The sequence below is a fragment of the Heterodontus francisci genome, chromosome 42 (genome assembly GCF_036365525.1).
Source record: "Heterodontus francisci isolate sHetFra1 chromosome 42, sHetFra1.hap1, whole genome shotgun sequence".
Lineage (NCBI taxonomy): Eukaryota > Metazoa > Chordata > Chondrichthyes > Heterodontiformes > Heterodontidae > Heterodontus > Heterodontus francisci.
In genome coordinates, this window is record NC_090412.1 from 27,388,162 (window position 1) to 27,403,821 (window position 15,660).

At 42.2% G+C, this 15,660-nt stretch overlaps 1 protein-coding gene and 1 non-coding gene across 3 annotated transcripts in view; both read right to left on the reverse strand.

The window, feature by feature from the left end:
* LOC137355287 (serine/threonine-protein phosphatase 2B catalytic subunit beta isoform) overlaps positions 1 to 15,660 on the reverse strand; it is a 107,017-nt gene that overhangs the window by 41,119 nt on the left and 50,238 nt on the right. For both annotated transcript variants that reach the window (XM_068020246.1, XM_068020247.1), the window contains exons 2-5: positions 10,633 to 10,833; positions 8,320 to 8,444; positions 2,570 to 2,681; positions 1,259 to 1,404 (exon numbers count right to left, since the gene is read on the reverse strand). In XM_068020246.1, coding sequence (XP_067876347.1) covers positions 1,259 to 1,404; positions 2,570 to 2,681; positions 8,320 to 8,444; positions 10,633 to 10,833 — 584 coding nt within the window. The remainder of the gene's footprint in view (positions 1 to 1,258; positions 1,405 to 2,569; positions 2,682 to 8,319; positions 8,445 to 10,632; positions 10,834 to 15,660) is intronic.
* On the reverse strand, positions 2,324 to 2,461 carry LOC137355527 (small nucleolar RNA SNORA84). Its single transcript, XR_010970937.1, has one exon. It is a non-coding gene; the product is annotated as a small nucleolar RNA SNORA84 (small nucleolar RNA).

The window sequence follows — 15,660 nt, forward strand, 5'->3', positions numbered from 1 at the left end:
GAGGTCAGTGGGGAGACTGACTGCCACTTATGCTCTATGGTGAAGGTTGGCTACAGGTCTCTTTGCAGCAGATAGCGTACCTCTGCTGAACCTGAGCTTGTGAAAGTAGTTCTCCTCAGACACTGCTTGATTCCTGAATCTGTGTCTGAGCCTACAGATACAAAGGGAGATAAGGCCATTGGAGGTTTGGTAGAAATTTCTGACCCATGCTCAACATAGTGGCAGAAAGCAATCTGTCAACACAATGCCAGTTGTACAACCAAGAGTGGTTGTAGAGAGATAGACCGGATGTTATCTGACTACATGTGGAAACTGAGCTATGTCTGTTAATAATGCCATCAAGAAACAGCAAACAAGGAAAAGGCAGAGGTCAAGGATGGAACCTTGGGGTATGAGAGGAGCAGATGCCATTGCTTGAAATGCGCTGGTAATACTGGGGCAGATAGGAGTGAGAACACACTGGGGCATATGCATGGAGACAGACCATGGATAAGAGACAATTGAAGATCGGAGTGGCCAACCACTGAGGTTACGGAGTACACGGAGGGGATAATGCACCACAGTCACAGTCAAAGTGTGTTTGTGGTGGCTGTGGTCAAGTGTGGGGAGGATGTGAATTGGATTTAAGGATTCAACTGAGAACATGGGAAAATTGAGCATGTAGATGGGTGGCAACAAAGTACTGAAGGATTTTGAGGAAAAGGTGGTCAGAGATGGGGCAGAGGTTTAAGAGGATGAAGGTGTCCAGCATGAGCTTGAATGATGAGGAGGAAGGTGATGAAACAGTTTTGAATGAAGCAAAACGGTGACTGTAAGGGAAGTTGGTTGCAATGTCAGTAAGCACTGGGGAAAAGAAGGAATTTCTACTCCACTGTCTGCAAACTTGAGCACAACAAAAAAAGTTACAAATCATTCCTGGTATGGGAAACAGGTCAGATCTAATAAAGACTGAGTGAAAGGATTAGGGAGCAAGCTGAAGCTCAACAGACTGTGCAGAACATGAACTTCTTAAAAGGGCAATATCCACAGGTCTTTTATTCCTCCTGTAGGATGGAGAAAGTAACCCATTCTCAAGTGGAGGTTGAACAAATGATAAAGAATGCATTTCTGTATTTTAATTATCATATGGGCCCATGGGAAAGATCAAAAGTGATCAAAATTTCTAACAGGTTCTGAAATTTCATAAGAATTTTTTCTCATCTCGTCCTGAACTGTTGTCACTGCAATTATGGATTTAAGCACTGCACAAAATACTTACTTTTCTAATATCATCTAAACTATGAATTTCTGGTGAAAGCCCCCCATGAACACAAAGGAACTGCTGGTTTAGAAGTGCAGCAAGAGGAAGGCAGTCAAAAGCGTCCATACACGCATCATACACTCTTTCGGAATACTTGATTTTACCTATTTATAAAAAAAATGAGGATTAATATTCTGGTTTTGCATTTGTTTCCTGCAATAATGAATAACTATTGCAATTAAATATTCACATTTATCTACCGTGCTATTGGTAACATTTATATGCAACCCTCTCCCCTTCCCCATGACCCTTTTTGTAATATTTAACCATCGGGATTACTTGTTTCCAAGAAGAGTCCTTCAATTGGGCACAGGCTGCCACTGTTTTTGTAACCTCATGACGAGACAAAAGTCTGTGCACCTTTTCAATTCCTCTTTCCTCCTTCCCATGGCATTCATTTGCTGCGGTGATACGACTACCCAGGCTCCAGCCACCCTCCAAGAGGCCATTCTCTTTGTCGGAGATGGACGGGGGGGTGAGCCAGCCACTCAAACGCAAGGCACCCCGCAGCCAAGCTCAATTCTGTCCTCACCTAATGTCTATACACACATACCGGGGCGAGAACATGGCAAATTTCACCACCCACTCCCCACCAACTCAGGCATAAAGCCAAGTATAGTGTCACTACCACCACCGTAACACATCAGTAAACTCAGAACAGACTGGGATTGAAACAGGGGCCTTCCTTTTCTGTGCGGCACAGGTAGTCACTGTTGCAAATCGGCTCAGCCATTCACTTTATAGCATGTCACAAACAATATTTTCCCCATCTCATTAGGAAGAATACTCCACTACTGCAAAGCATTCTACCTTCAAGGCCAATCAATTTCACTAATAGTTGTTGCATATAGCACCACAAAGACCAGAATAAATGCAGTCCCTGAAACAGTTTGACTGGGATGCACAAGTATTCAATAGCTATCCAACCAGGTTGTTACCAACTTCAGCCTATAGCAGAAACCTCCCCTATTAGCTCAAGTTTAAAGGCAGCTCACAATTAAAATTAACCTCAATTATTCAATTCAATGTTTCTGTGACCGGGCTACGGAGACTGAAGATTAACCATTACAGGCTCCATGCAAATATCACAGTGTTAATGTTCGCCCATCCTTAATAACTGTAGAACTGTACAGTCAACCCAGTCTACAGTAACCACAGGGCAAACCCAGGAATTATGGTCTAGTAATATCACCCAGACCACTATACAGCTACAATATAAAAGCCTGAGCTCATTCTTAGTCTATGCAATACAAGTTAACAATTACTTACATTCTTGTTTAAATGTGAAATATTCTGTGAGGTGTCGGCATTCATGATTCCCTCGTAAAAGGAACAATGTATTTGGGTATAGAATCTTAAGAGCCCACAAGTAGAGGACACACTGTAAAAAAAAAACACCTAATTAGGATTCAAATTAATAGACACACGAAGGCACCCCTCCGCAAGAAGCATTGAAATGTTTAAAAGGTTAACTCATGTCAGGCAAGGTATAGTTTATTTTCAATAATTCACTGACTGGTACAACATACACTTTTGGACCAAACACCTTTTGTTTTAATGTTGGATGTTGGACATTAGTGCTAGGCACTGGGAAAGACTTTCCATTTCAGTCAACAACACTGGCATTAAATACTCCCCCATCAAATATCACAGGTTAGATACAGAGTGACGCTCTCTCTGCACTGTCCAACAATCACAGGGCAGGTACAGTGTGGGTCAGATACAGAGTAAACCTCCCTCTACACTGTTCCATCAAACACCCCCAGGGCAGGTACAACATGGGTTAGATACAGAGCAATGCTCCCTCTACACTGTTCCATCAAACACTCCCAGGACAGGTACAGCATGGGGTTAGATACAGAGTAAAGCTCCCTCTACACTGTCCCCATCAAACACTCCCAGGACAGATACAGCACGGGGTTAGATACAGAGTAAAGCTCCCTCTACACTGTCCCAAAGACTCTGAGATGATAGCTCAGTTCTCACTTGTTTTTGAGTCAATGTCTCAATAAAAAAAGAGAAAAAGCAAAAAAAAAGAGAAAAAATGGGTTAGATGCAAAGCTTCCTAGACACTGTTCCTTCAAACACTCACAGGACAAGTACAGCATGGGTTAGATATAGAATAAAGCTCCCATTAGCAAGCAGAGAACACAAAACGAAATGTGCTAATATCAGAGTGAGGTGGGAACAGAGTGAGTAATAACTTTTAAAATGGGTATCTGGTGAGAGAAAAGAAACATTTGCGATTATATACTGCCTTTCATGACTTCAGGACGTGCCAAAGCACCTGTACACATTAAGCACTTTTTTTTTTAAAGTGCAGTCATTATTGGAATGGAGGAAACAAGGCAGCCAATTTGAACACAGCAAAGTCCCATAAACAGCAAGAGATAATGAGCCGGTAATCTGTTTCAGTGATGTTTGTTGAGGGATAATAAAAATTGGCCAGGACACCAGGGTGAACTCCCCTGCTTTTCTTTGAAATCGGCCGTGGGATCTTTTACATCCACCCAAAAAGGCAGGCGGGGCCTCGGTTTAACGTCTCATCCAAAAGACAGCACCGCTGGACATACAAAAATAAAAGCAAAATACTGCAGATGCTGGAATCTGAAATAAAAACAAGAAATGCTGGAAACATTCAGCAGGTCTGGCAGCATCTGCGGAGAGAGAAGCTGAGTTAACGTTTCGGGTCAGTGACCCTTCTTCGGAACTGGAGTTCCAAAGAAGGGTCACTGACCCGAAACGTTAACTCTCTGCTTCTCTCTCCGCAGATGCTGCCAGACCTGCTGAGTGTTTCCAGCATTTCTTGTTTTTATTACCGCTGGACATACTGTGTTGTGTCAGGTGGGTCCAGCTAAAAAAAAGTCATACATTTTTAGTTTAAGATGTGGTTAGCTATGTTGACAAAACACAATATGTCCAGTAGTGCCCGTTAGTGGAAAGCTTTCAGCGAACACTGCGTGATTGCATTCAAGGATCACCCAAGGCTCACACAAGACCTCAGAATGGCACGCAGTCAGTGTCACCCTCCCCGTGAATTCTATTAATCATAAAACATGAACATAAGAAATAGGAGCAGCAGTAGGCCATTCAGTCCTTTGAACCCACTCCGCCATTCAATGAGATCATGGCTGATCATCTACTTCAACACAATTTTCCTGCACTACCCCCGTATCCCTTGATGTTTTCAATACATAGAAATCTACTGATCTTAGTGTTGAACATACTCAACGACTGAGCCTCCACAGTCCTCTGGAGCAGAGAATTTCAAAGATTCACTACCCTGAGTGAAGAAATGCCTCATCTCAGTCCTAAATGGCCTACCCTTATTCTGAGACTGTGTCCCCTGGTTCTAGACTCCCAAATTTAAATTTCTGTAACTGCAGGTCAGTTGACACTTAACAGTCCGTCAACTACAAGCCAGACTGACAGGTGTTTGGATATTTTAACATATTGTACCAACTGGAAAAGACTGTGCAAGAGGGAGAGCTACCAGTTAGTGTGGACCTAGTGGGAGTCAATAATGTAAGCAAAGGGTGAGTGTAGATTAGGAAACAAGCAGAGGATCAGGGCTTCACAGGTGGTAATCTTTGATTTGCTTTCCCATCCATGCACTAGAATAGAGAAGCGAAAGATGAGGGAAATCAATGCATGGTTAAAGGTCTGTGTCAGGAGAGGAACTCTATTCTGTTAGACATTGGCAGTAGTTGTAGGATAAATGGGAGCTCTTCTGCAAGGACAGCTGCATCTGAACAGGGAGAGTGCTAATGTATTGGCAACATCGTTTAAAAAGGAAGTGATGAGGTATTCTGACTAGGATTGACAGGGGTTAGGAAAATAAAACCAACCTGGAACAGCTAATCACAGAATTGTTACAGTGCAGAAGGAGGCCATTCGGCCCATCATGTCCACACCGGCTCACTGAACAAGCAATTCACTTAGTGCCATTCCCCCACCTTCTCCCGTAACCCTATACATTCTTCCTTTTCATATACCAGTCTAATTCTCTTTTGAATGCTTCAATTGAACCTGCCTCCACCGCAATCTCAGGCAGTGCATTCCAGATCTTAACCACTCGCTGCGTGAAAAAGTTTTTCCTCATCTCACTTTTGCTTCTCTTACCCCATTACTTTAAAACTGTGCCCTTTCGTTCTCGATCCTTTCACAAGTGGGAACAGTTTCTCCCTATCTTCTCTGTCCAGACTCATGATTTCGAATACCTCGATCAAATTACCTCTCAGCCTTCTCTTCTAGTGAAGGATGAAATATTTAAGGATAATATACATGCAGAAACAATTTAGCCAAAGGGATATATAGAAGAATAAAATAAAATGGACTGGATATAAAGGAGGATAATACTGGAGAGAAGGTAGAGGTTACAATAGTCATTCAAAAAGGAGTAGCATTTAAAAAGGCATAAAATCACTTAAAATCAATGTTTTGCATGAAATTAACTGCGGAAAGTGGAAGCAACTATTTTACTCTCTCCGCAAACAGCAACAGCTAGATCAATTCATTTTAACTCTTTGATTGATAAACTTTTGTTATCCAAAGGTATTAAGAGATATGGTGCAAAGATGAATATATGGAAATAGGTCACAGATCAGCCATGATCTGATTGAATGGTAGGACAAGCTTGATTGAGGGGCTAAATAGCCCACTCCTGTTGCTAAGTTACAGGAAGTTCTAGACTCAATAGAAACTTGACTCCAAACTGCACAAGAATGGAAAATAAACACTGACAGAGAAACTATTTAGAAGGGATGGAAAAGATAAGATAGGAGATAGGAGATGGAGTAGTAAAAGAGGGAACACTTGATGGTGTAGACAAGGAGGTAGTACACAGTCAATATGGTTGGAGCTCAAAGATGCAAAAAAAAAAGGGCTGGTTAAATTAGATAGGGGGTTTTACAAACCTCCAAGTTGCAAAAAGGAAATCAACGAGGAAACCTACAGTCAGATTAGATAGGCAAATTGAAATAAAATTGTTTTGGGGTATTTTAATTAGTCATTATTAATTAGGAAAGGGGACTAAACAGAGAAAAGGGAACGGCATTACTAAAATGTGTACAGGATTACTTCCTCTTTCTATGATTCTATAAATGCTGGAAGGTGGGATTAGAATAGATGGATCGTTTTTCAGCTGGCACAGACATGATGGGCCATGTAGCCTCTTTCTGTGCCTTAAACTTTCTATGATTCAAGCAGAATGTTAGCCAGCCTATAAAGGCTGAGGTGTTGCTAGATCTGGGAAACTATCCCAAAACGCTCATGTTCAATTCAGGTAAGTTAGCTGATCTCATTAAAGGAATGGCTGGACGTGTAACAACCAGTTATCCAGTGGGATCCCACTCTTGAACACTATGCATTGATCCCTACTGAGAGTTCAGTAAGGTGCACCTGTGCACTGGGTGAGAATAGGATGAGGCTGACTGTTCACAGCACAGTCTGCAGAACAGTACCCTATCAAGTGTTATCACTGTTTGAGCCAGAAAGCACACTCTGCAAACTTTCATATTTCAATCTGTGTGTTAATGCTTTGCATCTTTATTGGATAAGTCTTGTTTTACAATAAACTGATAATGTTATTGTTTACCAAAGAAACCTGGTTGGTGTATTTTATTCTGGGATAAAGAGTAGAGTATGTGATTGACCGTATCGGTAACTGGGTAAACATTTAAATATATGTTGTGTCCTGTGGAAAAGTGGAACTAGAGGAAGACAGCGCACTCCTTCCACCTCAGTCATAACAACATGCGCAGTTAAAAGCATAAATCTGGAAGCTGTGGTCCAATTTGCCCTGCTCCTCCACAAACTGTGCTAAACTGGCAAGAAACTCAGCATTAAAATACATGCAAGGGTGTGCAGTTGCTGTACTTACCCACTGAACACACCAGAAGTAGCTAGGGTTGCTGTATAAGGTGCAAGTGAATTTTTAATGGAGTAATTAAGTACTAATTACTGTCAAACAATCTCTCTGGCCCTGAACATTGAATTTTACAAGTGCAAAGTCTCTTTCCTTAAGAAATTAATAATTGGAATTTTTTTTTAAAAAGTTATACTTTCTCTTTCTGTCTCATCTCTCTCTCAATCACATCTTCTTTCCCTCTCTATTGTGCTATCCGTATATGATTCGAGAATGAATTAAACATTTTAATTTATACTTCCAGGTTTAGCCTATTAGTGACAATTCTTCAATCTGATTGGTTGAAGAGCCATACTGTTGCTTACCCTGTTCACAGTACCATGCTAAAATGGATCTCTAAATACCATGGGTTGCCACTTAAAAGCCTGTAAAAAGTCTGTGGGCAGCTCCAACCATATTGACTTGGTACTCCTTCCTTGTCTATATCAGCATGTGTTCCCTCGTTTACCAATATTGCCACTCCATCTCCACTTTTGGAAGAGTTGCCTCTTGCTGGGGTACAGGATCCACAGGTGGTAGCAAGACCCAGCTTTCTTGACCAGTTACTCTTCATGTCAGCCTGGACTGCAGGCTATTCAACTACTGTGGAAATAACGGGCAAACTCAATCCCTGTTTTTGTCTGACATGCACGTCTGTAGGAGTCACTAAACAGCAATCAGCAGCAAGAATCCTAACCCAGGTCCACCCAGGCTAACTACAGCAATCTGCCCGTCACCTGGGCTCTGATTAACTAATGCAGTGCAGACCAGGAACTGAAAACAGCCTTCATATTTAAGGGCACATATACTTCTATATGAATGCCCCAATATGGTATCCTGTTTTGCAACTGAACATTTTATGCTGCTGAATTGCAGTACAAAGCCAGTTGGCTTTAACAAAACAATACGGTCAATATTTGATCATATCTAGCATTACGTGATAACATACAAATAATTTGTTCTGGAAAGGGAACAAAAGAGACTGATACATGCCCAAATTCAACAATGAATATTCAAGCGCTTTGTTAACAGTTCTCTTATCCTATCTTCCTTCTTCCCTAACAATTGGGTAAAGCAAAGTCTGTTGACAACTTGATTTCAGAGTCCTGCTTACCTCTATGCTGAAATACCCTCGGTCCACATAATCGCCAAGGAAGAGGTATCTGGTGCTGGCTGGTGACCCTCCAACTTCAAATAGCTTCATCATATCAAAGAACTGACCATGAATGTCACCACATACTAGAAGACGACAACAGCTAGATTTTAGACTCAAACCAACATTTATCAAAACACCAGAATATCTACTGCGCAGAAAAGTAACCCACTCATTTTATGGCTTAAATAATCATGAAGTTAAAATGCCATAAAAATATTACACCACAAACAGCCACAAAGTTTAAATCCCAATGTTTAAATAGAATCATGTAATTTTTTGGTTTTACATATGACATTTCCATTTTAAAGCAGCAAACTTCACAGCATGGAAACAATGATAAAACTAGCCTGAAATAAAATGGATAATGCAATATTAACCTTCAGGCTGCTGGTGCTTGTTGGACAATTTTACTGTAAAATTATAATTCTGCTTAATCAGGCATCAGTCAATATTTGCTTAGGTAGAGAGACGTAATCTAGATTCTGCATGTTCAGCAGTGAGAAGAGCGACTACATAAATCACTTATACTAACAGTTTAATTTTATGGTAGCTAAATAGTTAAAACTATTAGCTGAACTACAGCACCTGCTGTAGTTCCTTGCAGTGATCGGTCTTGCTGACTAACTTCTCAACTAAGCTGGGAGCAAGAAGAAAAAAATTAGAGTGTCAAAACACAGGCTAATATTGACTTTTTGTGCAGTATTTTGCATCTCCCCAGCTTTATTAGATCTTAATTCACTAGGAATCTAACTTTGTGCAAAAAAAAGTTCTTCAGTCTCCTAAACCTGACTAAACTCCCACAGTGGCAGGCTTGACACAAGTGCGCAATATAGATTCATTTAAAACATTAAGTCTTAGGGTGCCATCCAAAATGTTAACTACTCTTTCAAGTACTTGCTGATCTGCTCCATACTTGCAGTAGTTTCTGGTTTTATTTTGAAGTTTCCAACTTACATTATTTATCTTTTTAAACCTACCTTTGGTGGTATCTATGGAGAGCTAAAAAGAAATGGCACGGAATGGAAATTGTGGCCAGTCAGCTGCCCGCATTAACAATTTTGATTAACCTGGGTGCTTGATAATCCAGCTCAACTAAATTTGCTTCAGCGATCACTTAGCAAGAAAAAGCATTTAAACCTTACTGTACATACAATGGAGAGCAGAATGTACAAAACCCTAGCTCACACAACACTCAGGATACAAGCTATTTGGAGATGCAGGTTGTTGAAACCAAAATGGGAAGGGAATGTACTATTGCTTCAAGAATCTGATTACATTTTGAAAAACTTGCAAATCAAATCAATTTCAATCAGGCATACTTCGCAGTGTGTTCCTTTTGCTTTGACTGTCAAGAAAAGGAACAGCGAGGCATTTTCTGTCACCATCAACAACTTTTCAGTCAGATCCTGACCAGAACAATGCTCAGTCGTGCTGAGAATGGTGCACAAATATGAATGTGTTTGAAATTTTACAACTCTTTATAATATGTATCAGAGCTAGGAGGCGGATTACATCAGTGCTGTGTGCATGTTTACCTCTGAAGATGAAGGCATAGAATCGTATAGCTTGTCATTTGCCCCATTGTGTCTGTGCCGGCTCTGTGAAAGAGTTAACCAACTATTTCCACTCAATTCACTCTTTCCCCGTAGCCCTGAAATGTTTTCCTTTTCAAACAGATGTGCGTTTTGCTGATTAGTGCTAGAAAGCTATTCAACCATGGGAAACATCAAAGCCGAGCCTGATCCGAATCTCAATTGATCTTCAGTCAAATCAATGTCTTGGGAATAACAGAACAGGGGACGAAAATCTGACTGCATTTTTCACTGCCTCACACAACGAACAGAGGCCAACTGTTGTCCTGGCTGTTATCCGTCCGGTAAGTCTGCACCGGCCCTCAATCAACACTGGGACCTTTTGACTTGTATGGTGTAGTTCCGACACCCACTAGGCCATCTGGTGAGCACTAACAATGAATTTTAACAGTAAACTCAAGTTTAATGATTTACTCTAGAAAAGGTGCCAAATTCCAGAATAGCATTCTTAGGCCTGAAGATGTGCCTCACACAAACACACCAGAGCCACTTCACCTCATAACTGCACTGGGTAGCACATTAAAATAGATCAGCTATTTCAACTGAGTTTTGCCTTAGCTAGGTTTCCAATGGGGGTGAGAGGAAGCAGATAGAAGGAATGGAAAATATTTAATCAGCAAGAGGTTATTCCAGTGTAAAAAACAGTTCTCCATAGCACAGAAGCGAACTGACACCTTACCCGTTATTGGAGCTTCCACTTCAATCATGGTCTTTTCTCTTCGCAGGATTTCAGCTCCATCATTAATAATTCTAAGTGCAATTTCTTCCTCTACCCGACCTTCTTTAATCAAATGATTCTTCAAAACGTCCACCCTAGGTTTGCCATTGATGTCGAAGACCTCCTCAAATGTCAAGCGGTGCGTCGGTGGAAAGGGGACAGCTACAGGAAGGAGAGACAGAGCAGTGTAAAATGTGTCAATTGCTTCTGAATAAAAACAGATGACAACTAGCATTGATGAACAATATTGATCTAAAAATCAAAAGCAACGCAAAGTATTGTATATTCTGACACTCACTGTGTAAAAAAGCACCTCCTCACATCTACCCTAGATCTCTTGCCCAAAACCTTATATCTTCGTCCCCGAGTTCCTGTACCATCAGCTAATGGAAACAGCTTTTCTTTCTCCACCTTATCTAAAGCTGTCATAATCCTGCATACTTCTAAGAGATCTCCCCTCAATCTCCTTTGCTCCAAGAAGAACAAGCCCAGCTTCTCCAACCTGACCTTGCAACTAAAATCCCTCGTCCATGGAACTATTCTGGTAAATCTCCTCTGCAAATTTCAAGGACTCGCACATTCGTCCTAAAGTGTAGTGACCAGAACTGGATTGCAAAACTCTAGTTGTGGCCTAACCGGAGCTTTATAAAAGTTCATAACTTCCCTGCTTTTGTACTCTATTCCTCCATTTATGAAGGCCAAGATGTGGAAAATTGCCCAGGTATGTCCTGTACGCAAAAAGCAGGACAAGTCCAACATGGCCAATTACCGCCCCATCAGCCTACTCTCAATCATCAGTAAATTGAAGGAAGGTGTCATCAACAGTGCCATCAAGCGGCACTTGTTTAGCAATAACCTGCTCAGTGACGCTCAGTTTGGGTTCTGCCAGGGCCGCTCAGCTCTTAATCTCATTACAGCCTTGGTTCAAATATGGACAAAAGACTTGACATCAAGGCAGCATTTGACCGAGTATGGCATCAAGGAGCCCTAGCAAAACTGGAGTCAATGGGAATCAGGAGAAAATCTTTCTGCTGGTTGGAGTCATACCAAGCATAAAGGAAGATGACTGTGGTTGCTGCAGGTCCATCATCTCAGCTCCAGAACATCACTGCAGGAGTTCCTCAGGGTAGTACCCTAGGCCCAAACATCTTCAGCTGCTTCATCAATGACCTTCCTCCAATCATAAGGTCAGAATTGGGGATGTTGGCTAATGATTGCATAATGTTCAGCACCATTCGTGACGCCAGAGATACTGAAGCAGTCCACGTAAAAATGCAGCAAGACTGGGACAATATCCAGGCTTGGGCTGATAAGTGGCAAGTAACATTCACGCCACACAGTGCCAGGCAATGACCACCTCCAACAAGAGAGAATCTAACTATCTCCCCATGACATTCAATGGCATTACCATCACTGAATCCCCCACTATCACCATTCTGGCGGTTACCATTGACCGGAAACTGAACTGAAGTGGCCATATAAATACCGTGGTTACAAGAGCAGATCAGAGGCTAGGAATCCTGTGGCAAGTAACTCACCTCCTGACTCCCCAAAGCCTGTCCGCCATCTACAAGGCACAAGTCAGGAGTGTGAAGGAACATCCACTTGCCTGGATGGATGCAGCTCCAACAACACTCAAGAAGCTCAACTCCATCCAGGACAAAGCAGCCCGCTTGATTGGCACCCCATCCACACACATTCACTCCATGCATCACCGACGCACAGTGGCAGCAGTGTGCATCATCTACAAGATGCATTGCAGCAACGCACCAAGCTTCCTTAGACAGCACCTTCCAAACCCGCAACCTCTACCACCTAGAAGGACAAGGGCAGCAAATGCATGGGAACACCACCACCTGCAAGTTCCCCTCCAAGCCACACACCATCCTGACTTGGAACTATATCGCCGTTCCTTCACTGTCACAGGATCAAAATCCTGAAACTCCCTTCTTAACAGCCCTGTGGGTGTACCTACCCCACATGGACAGCAGCAGTTCAAGAAGGCAGCTCACCACCACCTTCTCAAGGGCAATACATGCTGGCCTAGCCAGCAACGCCCAAAACCCATGAATGAACAAAAAAAACACCCCATTTGCTTTGCTAACCACTCTCAATACGTCCTGCCACCTTCAAAGATCTATGCAAATAAACCCTCAAGTCCCTCAATCCCTGTACACTCTGTAAAACTGTGCCATTAAATCTCTCTCTACCCTTTTGTCAAAAGGCACCATCTCACAATTATCAGTATTAAATTGCATCTGCCACTTGTCTGCCCATTCTGCTAGCCTATTTATGTCCTGTTGCAGTCGATTTGATCCTCATCATCTGCCACACCTCCAAGTTTGTTACCACCAGCAAATATTTTGAAATTTTACTCTGTATTTCAATATCCAAGTCATTTATATACATCAAAACGCAGTGGTCCTAGCAATGAACCTTGGGGAACTCCACTAATACCATCCTCCAGTCTGAAAAACTATTCACCACAACTTGCTGTTTTCTGTCCTTAAACCAATTTTTTATCCAACTGGATACTGACCCTCCTATTCCATGAGCCACAATTTTCTTAACCAGCCTTTTATGTGGTACTTTGTCAAACGTTTTCTTAAAATCCATATAGACAACATCCATTACATTCCCTTCATCAACCTTCTCTGTTAGATCATCAAAAAATTCAATTAGATTAGACAAGCACAATCTGCCTTTTACAATTCAGTGCTGGCTTTCCCTAATTAACTCAAACCTCTCCAAGTGTCTGTTAATTTTTTCCCTGATTATTGTTGCTAAAACCTTAGCTACCACTGACGTTAAACTGACAGGACTGTAGATACTAAGAATGTCCTTACACCGTTTTGCAAATAAGGGCATCATATTTGTCACGCTGCAATCCCCTTAGAGACACAGCACTGAAACAGGCCCTTTGGCCCACCAAGTCTGTGCCGACCATCAACCACCCATTTATACTAATCCTACATTAATCCCATATTCCCTACCACATCCCCACCTTCCCTTAATTCTCCTACCACCTACCTATACTAGGGGCAATTTACAATGGCCAATTTACCTATCAACCTGTGGGAGGAAACCGGAGCACCCGGTGGAAACCCACGCAGTCACAGGGAGAACTAGCAAACTCCGCACAGACAGTAACCAGAACTGAACCTGGGTCACTGGAGCTGTGAGGCTGCGGTGCTAACCACTGCGCCGCCAGGGAAGATTGAAAGATTAGAGAAGCACTTCCACTATTTACATTCCCACTTCCTTTATCAACCTGGGATGTAAGCCATCCAGACCAAGCAACTTATCCACTCAAAGCATAACCAGCCTTTCCAATACATCCTGCCTAACAATTTTCACCCCATCCATTCCCTCTACCATCTCCGCTTCTACTGATACTTTGTCAGCATCCTCTTCCTTGGTCAACACCAATACAAGGTACTCATTAAGTATTCTAGTCTTATCCTACTCCTCTAAGCATATATCACTCTCTTTGCTGCTAACAGGCCCCATCCTGCCTCTTACTAGCCACTTACTATTTACAAGCTGGTAGAAGATTTTTGGGTTCCCTTTTATATTAACTGCCAGTCTATTCTCATATTCTCTCTTTGCCGGTCTTATTTTCCTCTTCACTTCCCCTCTCAACTTATTGTATTCGGCCTGGTTCTCATTTGAAGGATTCACCTGAAATGCATCATGCACCCTCTTTTTTTGTTTCATCATATTCTTGATTTCCCTCATCATCCAAGGAGCCCTGGCTTTGGTTCCTTACCTTTCACTCTTGTTGGAATATATCTAGCCGATATCTGAAACATCTCCGCCTAAAGATCATCCATTGGTCCATGAGCTTTTCCTGCCAATCTTGGTTCCAATTTACCCTGGCTTGATCCCCCCTCACTTCAATGAAGTTAGCCTTCTTCCAATTTAAAAGTTCTACTTTAGATTGTTCCTTGCTCTTCTCCACTATTAATCTAAACCTTATGATAGAATGATCACTCATACCCAAGTGTTCCGCCAGACACTTGGTCCACTTAGCCCACCTCATTCCCCAGCAATGCCTCCTTCCCAGAACATACTGGTCAAGATTCCTCCCCCTCCTTCCACTTTACTCAAACATTATCCCAATCTATATTTGGATAATTGAAGTCCCCCAATATTACCACTCTAATTTTTGCACATCTCTGCAATTTCCCTGAAGATTTGCTCCTCTATCTCACTCTCACTATTTGGAGGCCTATAGAATACCCCCAGTAGTGCAATCATGCCCTTTTTGCTTCTCAACTCTAACCAAATGGATACTGTCCTTGCGCCATCAAGGATATCCTCTCTTTCCAACTCTACAATGTTAGTTAGTTAGTTATACAGCACTGAAACAGGCCCTTCGGCCCACCGAGTCTGTGCCGACCATCAACCACCCATTTATACTAATCCTACACTAATTCCATATTCCTATCACATCCCCACCTGCCCCTATATTTCCCTACCACCTACCTATACTAGGGGCAATTTATAATGGCCAATTTACCTATCACCCTGCAAGTCTTTTGGCATGTGGGAGGAAACCGGAGCACCTGGAGGAAACCCATGCAGACACAGGGAGAACTTGCAAACTCCACACAGGCAGTACCCAGAATTGAACACGGGTCGCTGGAGCTGTGAGGCTGCGGTGCTAACCACTGCGCCACTGTGTCTTCCTTAATCACTACTGCCACCCTTTTTTCCTTCTCTATCTTTTCTGAACACTTTGCATCCTTGATTATTAAGTGCCCAGTCCTCACCATTTTTTAGCCACGTTTCCATTATTGCCAGTACATCATATTCCCACATGGCTATTTCTGCTTGTAGCTCACCAATCTTATTGACCGCACCGTGTGTGCTTACATACATGCATTCTAACCGTGCCTATGTATTCCTCATAGTCCTTCTTGGTCTGCTCCTCTCTAATATGGTACTACTTCCTTCTCTCGTACTATCCAATGCTCTCACTCCTTT